At 43.7% G+C, this 23643-nt stretch overlaps 1 protein-coding gene across 1 annotated transcript; it reads left to right on the forward strand.

Moving 5' to 3' along the window:
* Positions 1-1028: 1028 nt before the first annotated feature.
* Positions 1029-18393, forward strand: klhl40b (kelch-like family member 40b). Its single transcript, XM_087987614.1, has 6 exons — positions 1029-2725; positions 4615-4775; positions 10325-10432; positions 11904-12089; positions 16505-16651; positions 18018-18393. The coding sequence occupies exons 1-6, from the start codon at positions 1571-1573 to the stop codon at positions 18127-18129; spliced, it is 1869 nt and encodes a 622-aa protein (XP_087843740.1). The 5' UTR covers positions 1029-1570; the 3' UTR covers positions 18130-18393.
* The last annotated feature ends 5250 nt before the right edge of the window (positions 18394-23643 follow it).

Genomic DNA, 23643 nt, shown 5'->3' on the forward strand with positions numbered 1-23643 from the left:
TAAATTTATTGTCACATGTACTCAAATGACTACAGTAAAAAGTTATATGTCGCCACTTACAGCACCATCTTAGGTACAAAGGGTACCTAAAGTACAATCCTTAGTAACAGAATAGAGAAATAAAGAGAAAAAAGTTACATTACAGCTATACACAATATAAACATTGGTCAGACAAAGAAACAAACATCACAATCTCTCTCAGTAGACCAAAGCAGGAGGCCTCCACATGGTCTGATTGTTGGATGCCACCACATGCCACATTGGGCTATCACCACCACCGTCTGCACTGGATTTCTGATGTCTCCGTTCCAGCCGCTGGCATTCCCGATCTGGTCACTGACATCTCTGCTGACCGCTGACCCCACTTTGGAGGCCAGAGTTGGGTGTCTGAGGCTGAGCAAAAGGGAGGAGGAAAAAAAGGAAAAAGAATGGGCAGAGCAGAGAATCTCCAGCTGGAGCGTCCCTTCTCTGCCGCCATCTTACAAAACAACGTCGTGGGCGGCACGGTGGCACAGTGGTTAGCACTGCTGCCTCACAGCGCCAGAGACCCGGGTTCAATTCCCGACTCAGGCGACTGACTGTTTGCACATTCTCCCCGTGTCTGCGTGGGTTTCCTCCCACGGTCACAAAGATGTGTGGGTTAGGTGAATTGGTCATGCTAAATTGCCCGTAGTGTTACGTTAAAAGGGGTAAATGTAGGGGTATGGGTGGGTTGCGCTTCGGCGGGTCGGTGTGGACTTGTTGGGCCGAAGGGCCTGTTTCCACACTGTAAGTAATCTAATCTAATCTAAACGTACAAGGCTATGGGGAGGGAGAATGACAGGAGTGTGGCACAAAATGAAAACCCCATACGCATTTCATAGGGAGCACAAACAATGCTGGGAAATGGGTTTGGGGGGTGGAGGGGAGAGACAGCGAACAATCCTTGATCCTGAGGTACAGTCTAAGGCTGGAGGATGATTCATGCTTTTTGTACAGCGTGTTCCCGCCAGTTGTTAGGAGCCTGACTGACATATGGCTCTGCTGAGGATGGCTTCATCTCCAAAGTCTCCCTCCCTTCCTGAGTGCATTCCCCAGCTCTGTGCTATCTATAGACCAGAAAGGAATGTGGAGAGTGGGACAGCTGGGGGCCAGCCATCAATCCTGACACAGAAAGAGAGAGGGACACACAAGAGACGGAGACACAAATAGAGTGACAGAGCTACACACAAGAGAGAGACGGAGGGACACACAGAGCGACACAGACACGTGCACACACGAGAGACAGAGGGGGACACAGACAAGAGAGAGAGACAGAGACAGACACACAAGACAGACAGACAGACACACACACAAGACAGACAGACACAAGAGAGAGACAGAGGGGGACACGTACAAGAGAGACACACAGAGAGACAGAGACATACACACAAGACAGACAGACACAAAAGACAGACAGACACAAGAGAGAGACAGAGGGTGACACATACAAGAGAGACACACAGAGACATACACACAAGACAGGCAGACACACAAAAAAGAGACAGAGAGAGAGACAGACAGAGAAACAGAGGGTCACAGAGAGAGGGCCATGGCGATCCCCATCGACCCAGCAGAGGAGCCCCGCATTTACCAGCAGACGCTGCTGCAGGAGGGTCTGCGGGACCTGCTGGAGAGCGGTAAGCTGGTGGACTGCGTGCTCAAGGTGAAGGGCCGGGAGCTGCCGTGTCACAGCCTGGTGCTGGCGGCCTGTAGCCCGTACTTCAGAGCGCGGCTGCTGGCGGAGGCGGGCCCAGGCCCAGGGCCGAGGAGGGAGCTGGTGCTGGACGACGAGGAGCTGGAGCCGGAGCTGGTCGAGGCCTTGCTGCGTTACCTGTACAGCTCCGAGCTGTCGCTCAGCGACGCCAACGTGAAGGAGGTGCTGTCGACCGCCAGCCTGCTGCAGATCCCGTCCGTCTTCACCGTCTGCGTGTCGTTCCTGCACCAGCGGCTGGGCCTCAGTAACTGCCTGGCCGTCTTCAGGCTCGGCCTGATGCTCGACTGCCCGCGCCTCGCCGTCGCCGCCCGGGACCTGGCGTGTGAGCACTTCCCGCTGGTGAGCAAGGACCCCGACTTCCTGGGCCTCAGCGCCGCCGAGCTCAGCGCCATCGCCTCCAGCGACTCCCTCAACGTCGAGCGCGAGGAGCTGGTCTTCGAGGCGTTGATGGCCTGGGCCTCCCGCCAGGCCTCCCCCGCCAAGGCCTTGGCCCAGCTCCTCGACTGCGTCCGCTTCCTCCTGCTGCCCCGCGGCTACCTGGAGCAGCAGGTCCAGGCCCACCCCCTCCTCAGCTCCAGCCCGGAGCTCCTCCAGAAGATCCAGCAGGTCAAGGATGCCCGCAGCAGGGAGGAGGAAGAGGGAGAGGAGAAGGGCAAGAAGACCACCAACAAGGAGGTCCAGGCCACCAGCCCTGGCAGCCAAGAGGCCAAAGAGGAGGAGGAGAAGGAGGAGGAGCAGTTGCCCCCCAGCATCCTGAACAAAACCCCCAGATTTGGCATGTTTGTCAGGGACCTCATCTGCATGATCAACGACGAGGCCACCGTGGCCTACGACCCCACCACCAACGAGTGCTACTTCGCCTCGGTCTCCTCAAAAATCCCCAAGAACCACTCCAGCGTGGTGACCAAGCAGAACCAGATCTTTGTGGCCGGCGGCCTATTCTACGATGAGAGCAATAAGGAGAACCCACTGCACTCCTACTTCCTGCAGGTGAGTTATAGGCACCCTCTCCCCTTTTGTCCCTGATATTTAGTGGAAAGGCAGGGGACAGGTCTTTGGCAACTTATGTTTACAATGGGAACTCCAAACCCACCAAGGTCTAGAAGGATAAGGTTAAAAATCACACAACACCAGGTTGTAGCCCAGATTTAATTGAAAGAACTAGCTTTTGAAGCGCTGTTCCTACTTGATGAAGGATTATTGGACTATAATCTAGTGTTGTGTGATTTTTAAACTTGGTCCAGTCTAACACTGGCATCTCCACATCATAGAAGAATAAGGGCAGGAGGTACACGGGAACACCACTCCTGCAAGTTCCCCACTAGCCTCCTCACTATCCTGACTTGGAAAATATATTCTGATGAAGGGCTTTTGCCCAGAATGTCTATTTTCATGTTCCTCGGATGCTGCCTGACAGACTATGCTTCTCTTGGCTCTAATCTGCAGTACTCACTTTCGGCTTGGGAAATACATCATTCCTTCACCGTCACTAGGTCAAAATCCTGCAACTCCCTCCCTTACAGCACTGTGGATGTACCTAAATCATACAGACTGCATTCAGCTCAAGCCTGCACACCAAAATGGATGACATCATTCAATGGCCCACTTCTGCTCCATTCAGCCCATCAAAGTCTGCTCATATTCAATGTTATTATGGTTGACCCGCTAATCCTCAACTCCACTATCCTACCTTTTCCACATAACCCCTGATTCCCTTGTTATCCAGTTTCCCCCCTCAGTTGAAGCAAAACGCTCAGAGGCACAGTTTAAGTTTTACTTTCTTCATCTTTACTCCGGGCCATGGAGGTAGAGAGAGACAACGATTGCCCATGTTCACAGAGACAGGAGTTCTTTGTCTTCTCTTGAACAGTAGTTTCTTAATGAATAATATTGTCATTTTACAGGGAGGAGCATCCAGGTAAGGAGCATATATATTAATTGACTGTTACAATAAGTGAGTGTCAATAGTAGAGATTGAGCCTTCTGCTGTTAACTGGCTTCACATAATGGATACATTTTCACCTTGTTAACCCATTACCCTTGCCTCCAGCACCCCATTGTTAACTGAAAGTTCTTATCTGATCTGAATCATGCCTCAGCTGAACCTCTTATTTCACAAAACTCAGAACTTAACTCTTTCACTACCTGCTCATACCCTATACACATTTACACCCTCACTGTTGAAAAATCTATCTCAGCTTTGGATATACTTAATGACCTAGCCTTCATAGCCCTCTGCAGTAAAGAATGCCACAGACTCACTACCCTCTGATAGAAGAAAGTCCACATCTCAGTCTTAAATCTATGTCCCTTTATTCTGAGATTATACCCTCTGGTCTTAGACTCTCCCACAAGGAGAAAAGATGTAATTAGGAAAGGATGGTCAGCAACTGGAACACTATCTAGTTATCTATTACAAAAAAAAGCAAACAAATGATTTGAAAATGGAAAACAGGAGTTTTGGTATCAGCCTGAGATGTAAGGAGGCATGATGAGAAAACTGAAAGATAGAGAATATATGGGAACCATTGGGTTGGGAGAGGGTTTGCAAGGTGGGTGAAAAGGAGGAAGTGTATGTTTTTAGCTCAGGAGCATAATCTAAAAGGGAAGCCAGTGTGTTAACCTGTTAAATGAGAAATTTGAGAGACTGTTGATAACAACATTGGTGCTGTCCATTCAACCATCCCTGGTGGTAGCCAGTGTCACATTCTCTATACAATGCGTACTGATGGTTCATCTGAATTTCTTCCCTTCTCTGGGCTGAAATGTTTGGTCAGAAAAGACTGATTGATGTGAGTTACTTTGAGTGCTGGTGCCTTGTCCTGTGTGACTTGATGTTTGCTGTTTTTTTCTAATATTGCATCTTGACCTGTGAACAGTTTGATCCCCTGGACTCTGACTGGCTAGGGATGCCAGCCTTACCATCTCCACGGTGCCTTTTTGGTCTGGGCGAAGCTGAAAATGCCATCTATGTCATTGGCGGGAAGGAAGTGAACGAAGAGGAGAAGACGCTGGACACTGTGATGTGCTATGATCGACAGTAGGTTTCCATGAACAGGGGATAAATCAAGGTAATGGACTCTCCATCAGATGGAACGTCCTGAGCTTTTGGTTACAGCATAGTCATTGTGACTGAAATAACTGGCATAGTTCCCTCGGGGGCTCAACTTGTGAAATTGATGCTCAGTGAGTCAGGACGATCTTTCTGTCATGTGTGTCAGCAATAGTTCAATGGGGGTTGGAGGGGAGTGATGTATGTGCAGTTAAACTTGGGATTACAGCAGTTAGGTGGTTGTTTTTGCCAGCACAGCCTTGAGGGGCCTTTTTCCATGCTGTGACTCGATGGGAATTTGTAGTCTCCATTCTGGTATCAGCCTGAACCTGGTTGGTTCAGTGTGGTAAAGGGAAATCACTAAATGATTGCAGAATCATAGCACTGTTTCTGGGGCAGACAGAGGCTGTTCTGCCCATCATACCCATTCTAATTACCTTGTACCAGCCTTCTGTCTTTCCCCTCTATCCCTGCGCACCATTTCTTTTCAGATAATCATCCAATGCCTCAATTAAACCTACCTCTACCTTGGCAGTGCATTCCATACCCTAACTACTCAGTGAAAAAGTTTCTCCTCTTGCTATCTTACTTTAAATGCCCTCATTCTTTTCCTTTTTTTTTATCTACTCTGTCCAACCCACTCAGGATTTTGAAAGCCTCGATCAAATCTCCTCTCAGCGTTCCTCACACAGAGAACAGTCCCAACCTCTTTGATCTATGCTCATCATTACTCCAGTCTCTTCTAGCTAATTAACAAGTAGTGATTTTATGTTGGCGACTAGTCACAGGTCACACTGATATGATAGACGTTGTAATTGAGACTGGGGAGGACCTGGATATTAGGTTCAAGATCTTAAGTTGTTCTGCTCCAAGTCTGTGTAACATCATCATAATGGGTGGTGCTTATGGCACTTCTCAGTATTAACCCTTTCAGACCCTTACATAACAGAGCCCCACTCCAGAGATTTGAGCTATCAAGCTTAATATTCCAGTGCTGTACTGAGGAAGTGCTGCTCTTTTTGGGTGTAACACAAGGGGCTATTTGCCTTCTCAGGTGTAGGATAAAGATTCCATTCCATGACTTGAGTGAGAACAGAGGGAGGCCTTCCTGGTGACGAGGTCAAGACGTATCCCTCAAACAACATCTGGCCATATAGAACCATAGAATTCCTACAGTACAAGAGAAGGCCATTTGGCCCATCTAGGAAGCACCAACCCTCCAAAGGGCATCACTCCCAGACCCACCCCATCTCTGTAACCCCACATTTCCCATGGCTAACCCACATGACTTGCACGTCCCTAGACACTAAGAGGCAATTTAGCATGGTGAAAATGGGTACTACAGATGCTGGAGATTAGAGTCAAGATTAGAGTGGTGCTGAAAAAGCACAGCAGGTCAGGCAGCATCCGAGGAACAGGAAAATCGACGTTTCAGGCAAAAGCCCTTCATAAGCAATTTAGCATGGCCAATCCACCTAACCTGCACACCTTTGGACTGTGGGAGGAAACTCATGCAGACATGGGGAGAATGTGCAAACTCCACACAGTTGGCAGTGGGTGGAATTGAACATGGTGCCAGGTGCGAACAATGGTGCTAACTACAGCCATTGTGCCACCCCAAAGTATTGAGGGATTACAGCTTAGATTTACAAGAATTAAAGCAGGACTTCAGGGGTTAGGTTATGAGGAGAAATTTTACTAATTAGGCTTGTTTTCTCTAAACTTCAGAAAATTAAGGAGTGATCTGAAAAGCCAAGGTGGATAAATTATTTCCACTGGTTGGGGATTCTTGGGGACATAGTCTGAGAATTAGGGCCAGATTGTTCAGGAACGATGTTAGGAAGCACTTCTACACACAAAGGATGAGAGGGGTTTGGAACTCTCTTCCACAAATGGCAATGGATGCTGAATCAGTTGTTAATTTTAAATCTGACATTAATAAATTTTTGTTAAGCAAAGTTGCCAAGGGATATGGGCAAAAGGCAGGTATATGATGTTAGGCCACTAATCAGCCATGATCTCATTGAATGGCAGAACAGGCTTGAGAGGCTGAATGGTCTACTCCTGTGTCAGTGTTGATTGTGTAGAGGAGTTGGTCATGTGACAGTTGTTTTAAAGAAAAGGCTGAAGCTGACGATCACATTTAAAAGCATGTTTCTATCAAATGGTGTGGGACATGCTGAAGTTGTGATAGGATTATAAAGGAATTATAAACCTGTCGGTTCCTCCATTGCATTATTGGTCAGTAAGACTTTTGTTGAGTTACAAGGGAACTCCACTTGTTAATTCAATCTGAACAAATCACTTTAAATGAAGCTCATGGACTTCCATTTGAGAATGAATCTGCTACCTGTTAACTTTATCAAAGTTTTCATTCTTTGAAAAACAGTTTTGTAAGATTTCATTTTGGCTTCTTTTCGAATTATGAAAGAGATTAGGAAAACATTAAGCAATCTCTGTCAACAAATGAAACATGCAAAACCCAACACATTTAAAGCACGAAAGGCTGGTTAGCAACTAAACACATTAAAATGGATTCTAAAATACTTCCGGAATGTTTAACAAGCTTGCAGATGCTCTCCTGGGGACCCCCTGTCAATGTGGATGCTCTCCTGGAGACTCCCTGTCCATACAGATACCTACTGGGACCTCCTGTCAATATGGATACTCTCCCGGGGACCCTCTGTCCATACAGGAATCTCCCTGGGACCTCCTGTCAATATGGATGCTCTCCCGGGGACCCCCTGTCCATACAGATACCTCCCTGGAACCTCCTGTCAATATGGATGCTCTCCTGGGGACCCCCTGTCCATAGAGATACCTCCGTGACCTCTTGTCAATACGGATATTCTCCTGGGGACTCCCTGTCCGTACAGACACCTCCTAATGACCCTCCTGTTTAAAGAAACGCTCTCCCAGGGAATCCCCTGCCAATACAGACATTCATCCCAGGGACCTGCTGAAAATACAGACAGTCTCCCAGGAGACCCCCATATCATAGTGGATAGTGAGGAAGTTTGTTAAAAGATACAGTGGGATATAGATCAGTTGGAAAGTTGAGTAGAGAAATGGCAGATGGAGTTTAATCCAGTCAAGTTTAAGAGGCATTTAGACAAACACATGAACAACCAGGGAATAGAGGTATATGTGCAAGCAGATGGGATTAGTTTGGAATGGCATCAGGTTGACACCGACGTGATGGGCCGAAGGGCCTGATACCTATGTTGTTCTATGTCAATACAGATACTCTTCCAGTGACCCCATCGATATAGACCCTTGTCCAGTCACCCCTTAGTCAATACAGAAGTATAAGTATGAGTGCTCATCCTACTCTTGAGCCTGCTGCACTGTTAAGAAAAATCTGATCTTGTCCTTGACTCCATTCTTCTGCCTGTCCATTCCTCCATCCCCATAACCCTCAACTTCCTTTCAGATCAAGACTGTAACTCAGCTTTGAAGATATTCAATGATCTAGCCTCCATTACTCATTGGGAAAGAGAATTCAAAAGACCAACAACCCTCAGACTAAATTCCTCTTCATCTGTGTCTTAAATAGGAGACTCCCGCACTTGGGAATAGTGTCCCTTGTTCTTGCTTTTCCTGCGAGAGGAAGCATCCTTTCAGCAGTGACCTACTGAACCCTTCAGAATCATGTTTCAATAAGATCACCTCTCAGTCTCCTAACCTCCAATGAGTATTGATGCAACTTGATCATAAGACAATGCTTTCATGCCAAAACTTACCCAATGAACCTTCTCTGAACTGTCTGCAATGCAGATATACCTTTCCTTCAGTACGTATACTAAAATAGTATACAGCACTTCAACTAATTCAGAACTTGCTGGTGAAATTCAGTAGTTTCGGCAGCATCTATGGATGGAGAAACAAAGTTAACGTTTGAGTGCAGTGACTCTTGATCAGTGTACCGTTTTGAACAGCATAATCCAAGTTTGGTCTCACAGTGTTGTGTACAGTTGTAGCAAGACTTCCTTTCTTGTATCATAGAATCCCTACAGTGTGGAAACAGGCTATTTGGCCCAACAAATCCACACTGACCCTCCAAACAGTAACTCATCCAGACCCATTCCATTACTTTTTTTGGAAACATTTCCCCTGACTAATGCACCTAACCTACACATTCCTGAACACTATGGGCAATTTAACCTAAACATCTTTGGATTGGGGAAGGAAACCAGAGCACCTGGGGGAAAACCCACACAGACATGGGGAGAATGTGCAAACTCCACACAGTCGCCTGAGCTGGGACCCGGGTCCCAGCACTGTGAAACAGTAGTGCTAACCACTGAGCCATCATGCTCCCGGGTCACCGTATATTCCAAACCCCTTGCAATAAAGGTCAAAATTGCATTTGCCTCCCTAAATACTGCCTGTACCTGTACGCTAACCTTTGTGTATGAAGACACTCAGATCCCCCTGCACTACAGCATTCTGTAGACTCTCCCTTTGTAAATAATTTTGTATTTTTCTATTCCTACTAAAGTGGACAACCTCACTTTTTCCCATATTATGCTCCATTCAGGAAATTTTTATCTTGTCACTTATCCAACTTAAGTCATTTTATAGAATTTTCGTGCCACCCTCAGAACTTGCTTTCTAGCTTATCTTTGTAACATTAACAAATCAGGCTGCAATGCAGCCAGTCCTTTCTTCCAAGTCACTGATATTGATTGTTAATAACTGAGCCCCAGTGTTGATCCCTGAAGCATTCCACTAGCTATAGTTTGCCAACCTAAAATGACACATTTATCCCGGTTAGTTAGCAAGCCTTCTATCCACTACTCACAAAACTCCTGTCCTTTGTAGTTGTGGCCCATTGTGTGTTTTTTAAATTCATTCACAGGATGTGGGTGTCACTGGCCAGGTCAGCATTTATTGCCCATCCCTAATTTCCCAGAGGGCAGTTAAGTGTCAACCACATTGCTGTGGGTCTGGAGTCACATGTACGCCAGAGCAGGTAAGGATGGCAGTTTCCTTCCCTAAAAGGCATTAGTGAACCAGTTGGATTTTTCTGACGATCAATTCATGGTCATCATTAAATTCTTAATTCCAGATTTTTATTGGATTCAAATTCCACCATCTGGCTCTCTGGATTAATACTGGAAATGTGTTGCTGGAAAAGCGCAGGTCAGGCAGCATCCAGGAACAGGAGAATCGACGTTTCGGGCATAAGCCCTTCTTCAGGGCTTATGCCCGAAACGTCGATTCTCCTGTTCCCTGGATGCTGCCTGACCTGCTGCGCTTTTCCAGCAACACATTTCCAGCTCTGATCTCCAGCATCTGCAGACCTCACTTTCTCCTTCTCTGGATTAATAGTCCAGTGACATTACCATAAGGCCATAGCCTTTCCCAAGTTGGCACCTTACTGAATGGAATTTGCAAATCCAAATACGCTACATCAATGACCCTGCTTGAGACATCTTTAAACTCAGAGATTCTGTGTAAACGTTTCCCAGCAGAATTGTACACAATAGTTTTCCAGTGCATCGTTTTCAAAACAAATCTCTTTCTACTTACAGCACATTTAAATGGGGAGAATCAGATCCACTTCCATACGAAGTGTACGGCCATTCTGTGGTCTCTCACAACGAACGGGTGTACGTAATAGGAGGCAAAGGAAAAGATAAGTAAGTACTTCCATTCGTGAATTATTTCTTTCAAATATCAAAGCTAATCTGAGGTGTGGTTGAATCTATTCCTGTGCTCAAATAATTGACATGACTTGCACAACTTATGATCCCAGACTAGAATGCGTAATCTTTCTGGCTAGGGACCAGAAACCTTTTACAAAACTTGACAAAGGTCAAGATCCCAGGTATCTATAAAGAGAATCAAGGCAAAAGATTCCAAGATTTTAAACAAACAATGATAAATTTTACTAAACCAAGTTATAAAAATAGCATAATCTACAAATCAACATGCTTATCATTTATTTCCAATGTCCAGAATTAACTTGAGGTTAATATGACAATATATAAACCTACAAAGAATCTTGAACAACAAATATGAACAAGGCAGATCCCACGTATTGCTCAGTAGTGCCCCCAACCACCACCAGATATTAGTGACAGTGTGGGTGTTCAAATCTCCCTTTGAGGGATTCCTCCTTATTCTCTTTTGATGACCTAACTTTGGAATTCTCTCAAATGCTGCTCTGTCATGGACTGCCTCAACAGTGGCTCACTTTTTGGTAGGTTATGCTCCAAATCAGAATTGCACTTCCTCAGATTCTGGAAACTGTAATTAAACGTATAATTTCAACTTTTCACAGAAAGCTTGATCCCATGCTGGTTCTGTCCCTGCATTTCTCTGCAATCTAATCTTGCTCAACTGCACCAAGTAAATACTGCTGTGGGCTTCTTTCACTTGTGTGCTCAGCTGCACTGAACGATTAATGGCACACAGCTGCTTCAAAGTTGCACAACTCCCATGGTTTTTTCCTGAGCTCTAACCCCATGATGTAGCTGCAACACCTGGTTCTGTAGATTTCTCCTGAGTCCTGATGCTTGGAGCTTGCTATAGCAGCACCTTTTTAGAATGGAATCTTGACACCCTGCTCCTAAGTATCTGACTGATTATCAGCCTGAAGATAACAATGATCTCCTCTGAGTGCCTCCTTCGCACAGTTGCTCAGTGGTCAGCACTGCAGCCTCACAGCGCCAGAGACCGGGTTCACTTCCAGCCTCGGGGGACTGTCTGTGTGGAGTTTGCACATTTGGCCCATGTCTGTGTGGGTTTCCTGCCACAGTTCAAAGATGTGCAGATTAGATGGATTAGCTATGCTGAATTGGCTCATAGTATCCAGGGATGTGCAGGCCAGGTGGATTATCCATGGGAGATGGAGAGTTACAAGGTAATGGGGGTGGGATACTCTTCAGTGTAGACTTAATGGGCTGAATGGCCTGCTTCCGCACTGTAGGGACTCTGTGATTCTATGAACTGACTAAACTTTGTTTAGTTTCTGTTGATCTATTGTGTGACTTTTTGAAACCTTATAATAATCCCCTAGTCATTATTTCCAGGCAGTATTGAACACAACTGATATTTTGGAATATCTTGAATATTATAATATTCACACTCTCCACTTACTGATCTCAGGAAGTGCTTGAACAAAGTGTCAGTGTATAACCCCCAGAGGTTCGAATGGAAGGAGTTGGCTCCTATGAAGACTGCCCGCTCTTTGTTTGGTGCAGCGGTCTATCAAGATAAAATCTGGGTGGCCACAGGGGTCACAGACAGTGGACTGACTGGAAGCGTCGAGGTGTACGACATAACTGCGAACAAGTAAGAAGATCTTTTCTTGAATGATAGCACCTAGACAAAGTGATGGATGTTGTAGTGGAGCCAGGGCTGATTTTTGCCCCCTCTCTGTGCTCCATGTATGGTGTATAGCTTTACTTGGGTACTGCACTCCAGCCTAACCCAGCCTGAGAGCGCGCTATAGTAGTCACCTGTGTGGTCCGAGCATGATCCCGTCCTATACAGGGGGAGGTACAATCACTCATTCATCAAAGCAACACTTCACTGAGATCGCAGTCATGCATATCTGAAGACAAAGGGAATACACAGAAGCAATGGATTACTGCAGAAACGTCCATCCGGAGACTCTCAGCAAGGCTGACAGGTAACTACAATGACATAAGGGAGGGGCTGGCCAGAACTGATTGGAAGGGGAGCCTAGCAGGGAAGATGGTGGAGAAGCAATGTCAGGAGTTTCTGGGGTAATTTGGGAGGCACAGCAGAAAATTATCCTGAGGAGGAAACAACATACTAAGGGGAGGGTGAGGCAACCATGGCTGATGGTGGAAGTTAGGGACTGCATAAAAGCAAAAGAAAAGCATACAATGTGGTGAGTATTAGTGGGAGGCCAGAGGACTGGGACACCTTTAAAAACCAGCAGATGATAACTAAAAAAAAGGGTGGAGAGAAGATGCAATATGAGAGTAAGCTAGCTACGAATGAAAAAGAAGATTGCAAGAGTAAGAGAGAGGCAAGAGTGGACACCTGGAAAAAGAAACTGGAGAAGTAGTAACGGGGAACAAATACATGGCAGAGAAGCTGAACAGGTACTATTCAGCAGCTTTCACAATGGAAGACACCAGTAGCATATTAGAATTTCAAGAGAGTCAGGGAGCAGAGGTGCATGTAGTGGCCATCAGTAAGGAGAAGGTGCTGGGGAAGCTGAAAGATCTGAAGGTGGATAAATCACCTGAACCAGACAGACTACACCCCAGAGTTCTGAAGGAGATGACTGAGGACATTGTAGAGGCTTTCAGGAATCATTAGAGTCAGGGAGGATTCCATTGAATTGAAAAATGGCTAATGTAACACCTCCTTTTAAAAAGGGTGGCAGAAGACAGGTAACTATAGGCTGGTTAGCCTTACCTCAGTTATGGCTGAGATTTTAGAGTCCATTATTAAGGCTGAGATTGCGGAGTGCATGGCAAAATAGGGTTGTGTCAATAAACCGGGCTGGACTCTGATCAGTCTGGTTTGGTACAGATATGAAAAGGATTTTGAGAGGCCTTTTGTTTATGTGTAAACTGATGAGACTTCAGGCTAAAGTGGTCATGTTTTAGAAGTGACTTGTAGAAAGAGAGGGGAGTGGTCAGCTCTCTAGCTAGCTGAGCTGAACTGGTTTTAGTTCAGTCTTAAACTGGGAAGTTCACCAGGGAGCTGTGTGGAAACTCTCTCTCTTTTCTTCCCTCCAGCTTCAACCTGTAAGCGTGTGTTCCATTTATACTGGGTTGCAAAGGGAGTTTGCTTATTGGGACTGTTGCGTATATTCGGAACAGCATTATTAAATCTAGCTGGATAGGTTGAGTTCTGTAGGGGTTCTTTATTCTGTGTGTTTGATTATATAATTTTGTGAATAATTTTTTTTGCCTGTTTTAAAATCTAGGGTAATTTTCACTGTACACTTACCAAAACAAATTGCAAAGTTCGGTCTCGGGAGCTGCTTAAGAATGTTTTGAGTGGTCTGGCCTAGCCCATAACAGGCTGCTAAATAAGAAAAGAGCCCATGGTGTTAGGGGCAAGGTACTGGCATGGATAGAGGATTGGCTGACTGGCAGAGGGCAGAGAGTGGGGATAAAGGGATTTTTTTCAGAATGGCAGCCAGTGACTAGTTGAGTTCCACAGGGGGTCAGTGTTGGGACTACAACTATTCATGTTATACATTAATGATCTGGAAGAAGGAACTGAGAGCATTCTTGTTAAGTTTATAGATGACACAAAGGAGGGACAGGTGGCGTTGAGGAAGTGGGAAGGCTTCAGAAGAACTTTGACTGGCTCGGAGAATGGATTAAAAAAAGTGGCAGATGGAATACTGTGGGAAAGTGAGAGGCTATATCTTTTGGTGACAAGTATAGAGGCAAAGGCTTTAGAAATCTGGAGCAAAGACACTGGGCTCCTCGTTCAGGATTATCTTAAGGTTAACACACAGGTTCAGTTGGCAAGGTAAATGCAATGTTCGGATTTATCTTGAGAAGGTTAGAATACAAGAGATGTACTGCTGAGACTGTATAATGCACTGGTAAGACCGCCTTTGGAATATTGAGCAGTTTTGGGCCCATATCTAAGGAATGAGAATGATTCTGGGGATGAAGAGCTTGTCATTATAAGGAGCAGTTGAGGACTCTGGGTTTGTAATCAATGGAGTTCAGAAGGATGGGGGGGGGGGGGGGGGGGTTCTGATTGAAACTTACAGAATATTAAGAGGCCTGGGTAAAGTGGGGGTGAAGTTGATGTTTCCACTAGTACAGAAGTGAAGGGACCACCCTTTAGAACAGAAATGAGGAGGAATTTCTTCAGCCAGGGGGTTCGTTAATCTGTGGAACTCATTGCTGCAGAAGGAGGCCAAGTCATTGACTGTATTTAAGACAGAGATAGGTAGGTTCTTGATTAGTGGGGAGATCAAGGCTTATGGAAGAAAGCAGGAGATTGGGGTGGAGAAAAATATTAGTCATGTTTGAATGGTGGAACAGATTCAGTGGGTCAAAGGACCTAATTCTGCCCCTATATCATATTGTTGCAACATGGGGTAGATCTCCTGCTTAATTTAAAACCAGCAACACAGAAAAGATTTATCCCATGCAGTAATCTGTAAAAATTAGAGTGGCCAAGAAATATTTAAAGTAAAAATGGATAACTTTATTTCTAAAATATAACAGAGAATAATTAACTAACAACTATTCACAACTCCTTACTCTAACCTATCTTTTACCTTCCCTTCTATAATACTAGTCTGGTAAAATTCCCAATTAAAAATTTACAAAAGTAAAATTACAAAACACATCTCAAAACCAGGCAGTTTTCGGTTCTTCTATTTTGGATCTTCCTGTGTCATCTTCTTAGGGATTCTGCTTCACTGGTTACTGATCGATAAAGGTACTTTTAAGAGAGCTATTTTTCAGACAGTCTTTTACCCGCTGGGGCTTGGCAGTCCTCCTCCCAACTGTTCAATTTTCCCCCAGTCTTATACCCCAGAGCATCGGATTATGTCATTGGCTTTTAAGATGGTCAATATACTCAGTTCAAACTAGATTGAAAATTGGTATTTTTTTCAGGGAATAAATTAAACTGATGGGCCTAATTTGAATTTTTTTTGCGTTTCCAGGCAGCCAGCTACTCCAATAGCTGGAGCACATGTTATATTGTGTCTTTTTGAAAATACTTGGTGCTGTTACTGCTAGCTTTTAACTCTTTCAAAAGGTATAGTTCACCCACATCTTCATAACAATATGGCCTTCTGTCTCATTAGATAGAAAGAACCTATCTTTATATTGCACCTTACATCACTTTCTACAATGCCTAACTGCCACTTCAGAATTGTCATCACTGTTGTAATAAAAACCATAAGAACCATGTGGTATAGGAGCAGAATTAGGGCATTCGATCACAGCCGATGTGTTTCTCAAACCCATTCGCCTGTCTTCTCCCCTTGATCAGCAATCAATAGTTCATCTAGCTTCTACCAACAGCAATGTATAAAAACAGAAGGCAGTTTATTTGATCATTTAGTAACATTCATTGAGAGATAAATACTGGATAGAGGCATAAAGGGTGAAATACTTGACCAGCTGATGGGACAAACATGGCCACAGTTTCAGTTCTAGTCTGTGCAGTGCTCCCTCAGCAGTTCACTGGAACATCAGGGCTTTTGCCATTGATTCTCCTGCTCCTCAGATGCTGCCTGACCCTCTGTGCTCTTCCAGCACCAGACTCTCGATTCAAGGATATGGGCCTATTGTGGGAAGGTGGGACTCTGTGGTTGGAGGTATGTTTTTGGTGGTATAGAGTTAATGGGTTAAAGGGCTTCTTCTGTACAGGATGATTCTAACCAGCACCCAAGAAGAACCAAGCAGAATTATCCTTAAAATAAGGCTCAGATGAGCAAACACAGTGAAGGGGATGGAGTCTTATTCCTGACTCTTGCACAATGCAAATGCTCTGCTGGGCTCTGCAGATACCAAAAAGTTGTTTTTAACTAAAATGGAAGTTGTGGGAAAAGCTCAGCAGGTCTTGCAGATTTGTGAAGATAAATCAGAGTTAATGTTTCAGGTCCAGTGACCCTTCCTCAGAACTTTCTAAGAAATCTTCAGACTTCTGTTGGCACTGTGGTTGATTTGTAAAGAGCCATGGCATCTTCTGGGCATTGTGCTGCTTCCTGTCTAACTAGTCCTTTCTCTGCACTGCAGGTGGGAAGAAATGGCAGAGTTCCCTCAGGAACGTAGCTCTCTGAGCCTCGTCACCGTATCCAATCGTCTGTACGCCATTGCTGGATTTACTATGGTACAGAGTGAATCTGGAGATTTTGTCCCAACTGAAATTAACGACATTTGGAAGTAAGTTTCAACCATCATACATCGTAACTTAATAAGTATTTCCGTCCCAAAGACTCCTTAAACTAGGCCTCTCCAAGTGCCTTCATGTGGCACTTTCCATCTTGATATTTTGCATTCTATGAAACTGACCAGTTGAGGGGTGGTGAGGTGAGGTTGGCTGTTTGACAGACTGAGTGAAGAAAGGCCCTGGTAAAAAAAACAAGTAGCAGCCTGCATTTCTTTGTAGACTTCACTTGTAGCAGTTTGACAGCTCACCAACCATTAAGTGCAACTAGGGATGGAACATGAAATTTGGAGAAAGAAAATTGGCATTTGTCCCCTTGTCTGCTCCACCATTCAATAAGCTCATGGTTAATCCGATTGAGGCCTCAGTTCCATTTTGGGCTTGCTCCTTGTTAGACAAGAATCCAGCTACCGCCCCTGTAAAATATTCAGAGGATCCTGACTCTTCTCCCCTCTTTGTAAAGGAAATGCCATACACGAACCTCTGAGGAGAAAAAAAAACTAATCTCCATCTTAAATGGGAGATAAGTTTCTAAAAAAACATTTCTCATTCCTGTCTCTCCCAAAACAGGAAACATCCTTTCAGTATTCAACCCTCTTAGGATTTTATATGTTTCAATAAGATCAACATCCCATTCTTCTAAAGTTCAATGGTACAGGTCCAGTCTAATCTTTTCTCATAAATCCCTCAGTCACAGAGACAAGGGAGATTGCTACTTGACCTAAGAGGTCCACACCAGTGTTTATGGATACAAACGTGCTTCCACGCTTTATCCAACCTTACCAACTAATCTTTTATTCCTTTCTCCTTCATGTATTTATCTTTCTTCCTGATGATTTTCCTTCGGCTCTGGTTATTAAATCTAATATGGACAACAGACATCCTTTGGATTAAGGGATGGGAAACATGGGAAATCATGAACAAGCTAATGGTGAAAAGCCTCATGTGTGCAATGTCAGGCTTTTAACTGCCACGGTGACTGTGATCCCAACTAAACAGGGTTCAGGGCAAGTGTGCACTCAATTGCACTGCTGAGTCTCAGTACAAATCCTTTATACACTTGTAGAGAGACACAAACAATGTTGCACATCACTGAGAAATGTTCCCTCTAAACAGTGAACTAATCACACCGAAAGCAGCAAATTAGGCGATTGCTTGGCTCGAGACATGTCTGAACAGAATCCTGTACAATGACCCACCACCCTTTCATATTAGAAATAATTAAGATTGAAAGGAGAAAGTTTGCAGAGCAATGACAAAAGAGCAGAAGAGAGGAGTAATCGATAGCTACTTCCAAACAGTAAGCACAATGTATCCAATAGTCTACTTCTCCACTATAAGATACCTTTTTTTTGATTTTAGGTATGATGACGACAAGAAGGAATGGTTTGGTATTCTCAGAGAGATTCCCTACGCTTCAACAGCAACCTTCCTCCCTGTCCGACTAAATATTTTGCGTATGAGCAAGTTATAAGGCCAATGCTACTGTAACAGCAATATTAGGGATTGGGTTGAAACGGAAAGGGCTCGAGGTGTTTTGAAACAGGTTATTTGTATCTGAATAATGGACGATTGCAATAATGTATTTTTTTTCCTTAAGAAAAATTAGTTAAGACAATTTGGAATAATGCACTTTTTTTCTAAAAAAAAAGTTTAACACTTTAGAAATGGTTGTTTTTCAGATAAGCAAAGATAAAGATGTTGCATTATTGAATAAATTACTCTGCAAAAACACTTACTCCTATTAGCAATTCTTGAGAAGATATTATTAATGATAATGTATAAATGAAGTTTCAAAGTAATGATGAATGGAATTATTTTGCAAATTTTTCAGATTAGTAGCAGTATCGTAAAATATTTTTACAGAATGTATATAATTCAGCTACTTTTCTCAATTTTCTTTTCACCACTGACATCTAGTACCTCAAAATATTCCTCTCCCCCTGAATAGAGCAAGGACTCACTACAACATTCCTGGAGGCAAAGGCAAGTACAGAACAGGTTACACTTACACTGCTACCTCCTCCATTCCCACTAATCATCAGAATGTCCTTTGATTTCAGCACGATGACTACTCAGAGGTCGTGGGTTTCTGCCAGGGTCTTCATGTGTCATAGAGTCATAGAGATGTACAACATGGAAACAGACCCTTCGGTCCAACCTGTCCATGCTGACCAGATATCCCAACCCAATCCTGGCCCATATCCCTCCAAACCCTTCCTATTCATATACCCATCCAAATGCCTCTTAAATGTTGCAACTGTACCAGCCTCCACCACATCCTTTGGCAGCTCATTCCATACCCGTACCACCCTGCGAGTGAAAAAGTTGCCCCTTAGGTCTCTTTTATATCTTTCCCCTCTCGCCCTAAACCTATGCCCTATAGTTCTGGACTCCCCGACCCCAGGGAAAAGACTTTGCTTATTTACCATGCCCCTCATAATTTTGTGTCACTTTAAGGTCACTCCTCAGCCTCAGACGCTTCAGGGAAAACAGCTCCAAGCCTGTTCAGCCTCTCTTTATAGCTCAAATTCTCCAACCCTGGCAACATCCTTCTAGATCTTTTCTGAACCCTTTCAAGTTTCACAACATCTTTCCGATAGGAAGGAGACCAGAATTGCACACAATATTCCAACAGTAGCCTAACCAATGTCCTGTACAGCCACAACATGACCTCCCAACTCCTGTACTCAATACTTTGACCAATAAAAGAAAGCATACCAAACACCTTCTTCACTATCCTATCTACCTGCGATTCCACTTTCAAGGAGCTACGAACCTGCACTCCAAGATCTCTTTGTTAAGCAACACTCCCGAGGACCTTACCATTAAGTGTATAAGTCCTGCTAAGATTTGCTTTCCTAAAATGCAGTACCTCGCATTTATCTGAATTAAACTCCATCTGCCACTTCTCAGCCCAATGGCCCATCTGGTCAAGATCCTGTTGTAATCTGAGGTAACCCTCTTTACTGTCCACTACACCTCCAATTTTGGTGTCATCTGCAAACTTACTAACTGTCCCTCTTATGCTCGCACCCAAATCATTTATGTAAATGACAACAAGTAGAGGACCCAGCACCAATGCTTGTGACACTCCACTGGTCACAGGCCTCCAGTCTGAAAAACAACCCTCCACCACCACCCTCTGTCTTCTACCTTTGAACCAGTGCTGTATCCAAATGGCTAGTTCTCCCTGTATTCCATGAGATCTAACCTTGCTAATCAATCTCCCATGGGGAACATTGTCGAACACCTTACTTAAGTTCATATAGATTCCATCAACCGCTCTGCCCTCATCAATCGTCTTTGTTACTTCTTCAAAAAACTCAATCAAGTTTGTGAGACATGATTTCCCATGCACAAAGCCATGTTGACTATCCCAAATCAGTCCTTGCCTTTCCAAATACATGTACATCCTGTCCCTCAGGATTCCCTCCAACAACTTGCCCACCACTGAGGTCAAGCTCACCGGTCTATAGTTCCTTGGCTTGTTCTTCCCACCCTTCTTAAACAGTGGCACCATGTTTGCCAACCTCCAGTCTTCCGGCACCTCACCTGTGACTATCGATGATACTAATATCTCAGCAAGAGGCCCAGCTTCCCATAGAGTTCTTGGGTACACCTGAACAGGTCCTGGGGATTTATCCACCTTTACCCGTTTCAAGATATCCAGCAGTTCCTCCTCTGTAATCTGGACATTTTGCAAGGTATCATCATCATCTATTTCCCTACAGTCTATATCTTCCATATCCTTTTCCACAGTAAATACTGATGCAAAATACTCATTGACTCAAGTCCCGATCTGCAGTTCTTCGTGGTCATGGGCAGGACAACTAGTAATGGGATCTGGAGCGCATGATTCACTTTACTTTCCTTCTCTGCTGCTGCTATGTCTCATTTTTAAGATGAAGGGCTTTAAAGCTTCATTGAGCACGATAGACAAGTTGTCGCTGTTTTGCAGGATTAGCAGTGAGCTGCTCCCAGACATTAGCATCAATGCTGCCAGGCTTCAAGGAGAACCTCAGTCTTCAAAGTTTTTTATTTTGTCCTCATCCAGTTTGTTGGCTATTTGAGAGTTTAGACAAGACCTGGCAGTGGCTATAATTTTGGAAATCTGGACACAGTGACTAATCCTTTGAAGTTCATTTTGCAAATTTGACTGAATTCTTGTATAGCTGGCATCAAGACTGACTTATGCATTTGTTTCACGGTCCTCCAGTTAAATCTGGAGAAGGCAGCAGAGGTATTTTGGTGGAATTACTCTTGCATACAAGTCTCAGATTGCAGTACAGGAGTGTAGTAATGACAACTGCTTTGTCCTCTGATTCATGTTTAAATGCGGATATAATCGTTGTCAAATTTCCGCTGCTATAGAGAGGTAGCTGCTAAGGTATGAGAAGTGTTCACCATATTCCAGAGTGTCTTTTTCACTGTACTTTGGAGGTAGACAATTTAGTTGAGAGTAAGTTTTGTTTTGGAAATGTTCAAGGACAGAAATTCTTGGTGAAAAAAATTGACAAAATTTAAAAGAAGCTTGCAAATCTGGTAGCAACATTACAGCCTGCAATGGAGATAAACAGTGACTTATTGGTACTGTGTTTGCTGCTCACATTTTCTCTAGATTGGGGAGACCAGAAGTAGTTTTGGTGACTTGTTAAACCAACTCTGTTTAGATTTCAGTCATAATCCTAAAGTTCTTAGTAAAGATGTTTGTAATTTTAATGTGGGGGGGGGGGGGGGGGGTGCGGAGGAGCAGGAGAATCTCAAACATCTAAATTCCTAATGGGACTGGACAGGCTAGATGTGGGAAGAATGTTCCCAATTCTGGGGAAGTCCACAACTAGGGGTCACAGTGTAAGAATAAAGGGGCAAGCCATTCAGGACTGAGATGAGGAAGAATTTCTTCACTCAGAGTTGGGAACCTGTGGAATTCCAGACCACAGGAAACTGTTGGGGCCACTTCATTAGAGAAAGTCAAGTGGGACGTAGCCTGTGCAACAAAAGGGAACAAGGGGAAAGGGTGAGTATGGGATACTGGGATTGCATGATCAGCCATGCTTGTATTGAATCGTGGTGCAGGCTTGAAGGGCTGAATTGCCTACTCCTGCACCTGTTTTCTATGTTTGTGCAGGTACATAAAGTCATTAGGAAACCTGGCAGAATGTTATCATTTATCCTGAAGGGAATGGAATAGAAAAATTAGGTGGTCATGCCTCCGTTACACAGGACATTGCATCCAGAGTATAGTGCATTCTGTGTTCATCACCGTATTTCAGGAAGGACCTAAACGCATCAATGCAATTCAGAGAAAGTTTCACAGACGAATACTTGGAATGGACAGGTTATTTTATGAGGAAGTGTTGGACAGGCTAGGTTTGTATCCATTGCAGTTCAGGAAAATAAATGACGACTTGAAACATATAAAATTGTAAGGGATTCTTGTAAGTGTAGAGAGGAAGCATATGTTTCCTCCCTTGGGAGAATCTAGAACGGGATGGATGGTATCACTGTTTAAAAATCAGGGGACATCATTAAAAACTGAGATGAGGTGAACTTCTTTCACTGTGTTGACTGTCTTTGGAACTGTCTTTCTGAAAAAGGTAGTGGTAGTAGAATCCTTCAATATTTTAAATCAGCGACAGATAGAATCTCAAGGTGTTGAAAGGTTATCAGGCTAGGTAGTTACGTATATTTCGGGTAACAACCAGATCAGTTATTGAATAGCCTACTCCTGATTGGAATATTCGTGTAGTTCAACAATTTCTCAATCCTAACCATTAACCCCATTTTGTTTTGGAAAGTAGGTGTTACTGATTAATCTAATTCCATTTACACCTCTTCTTGAAATTGTCCTTTTATCACCCTGTCTCTTTACACTAATAACCCCTCTGCCATTTAATTTCTCCTATGTCTGTCCTTCCTTTTTGTTCTTACTTCAACCTCTTCTTCCCAGGCTTTGCAGGTGAGTAAAACTTGCTTCCAGTTCTGATGACAGGTCACAGAACATGGCACATTTACTCTTTCTCTCTCCATGGAGATTGCCTGACCTGCTAGGTACTTTCAGCTTTTCCTATTTAGAATTGGCAACATTTTGATTTAATAATTAGTATGCACGTTGCTTGGATTTTAAAAACATTGAAGAAAGAAAAAGACTGAGGGAAGTGAAGAATTCTTTAGTTTCAAGCTTCTCCAAAAGGATAAACAAAAAGTATGTGAATTACAGGAAAAAACGTGCAAAGATTGTGCTAAATTCCAAGTTGGTTGACAACAATTTTTAAGAATACAAGGTGTAAACCATACTTTTATCATAATGAAAGAATTTATTTCTTCAGGAATTAGACAGCAAATCCTGACTACACTATACACTAAGCAATACATAAATGACAGATATAGACTGGTAATTGTAGCACCTATGGACATAATCTTCCTTTAAACCACAAGACTACAACATTCTACATTAATGCTATGTACACAAGATAACTAAGATGTGTTTATGTAGTAAAATATAGAATTAACATACTTATGACTGATACACAAATTTGATTTTAATTTTTTTTCTTAAACCTAATGCTTTACTAAATGGGCCAAGCTAAATTTTGGCCTTATATCCAACGAATATTAACTGTAGCATTTCCTCTATTCATCAAGCTGCACAACACTACCTGAATGAGGCAGTACTATGCAGCCATCTACATCAATATGATCTCACTTCAAATTAAATTTCTCCACAAGATAGCGGAATAACTACAGTATGAAGCAGTGTTTTTCCCCCCTCATCTGTGGTCCTTTGGAGGAAGGGGTATTAGGGATAAGGTGCAATATTTAATTGTAAATACAGCTTACCTAAACGAAGCTTATGAATCAATTCACCCATGATTTCATTTTGTACAGCAAAAGTAACATTCACTGTGAAATAAGGATGTCAACAAAGGGTTAAAAGGCTCCAATTCAGTGCTAACCTTGTTCATGTTTCTCAAACTCTGAACAA

This window comes from Chiloscyllium plagiosum, unplaced genomic scaffold (genome assembly GCF_037043375.1).
Source record: "Chiloscyllium plagiosum isolate Xiang-an unplaced genomic scaffold, Cpla_swu_hap1 HiC_scaffold_5, whole genome shotgun sequence".
NCBI classification, from domain to species: Eukaryota; Metazoa; Chordata; class Chondrichthyes; order Orectolobiformes; family Hemiscylliidae; genus Chiloscyllium; species Chiloscyllium plagiosum.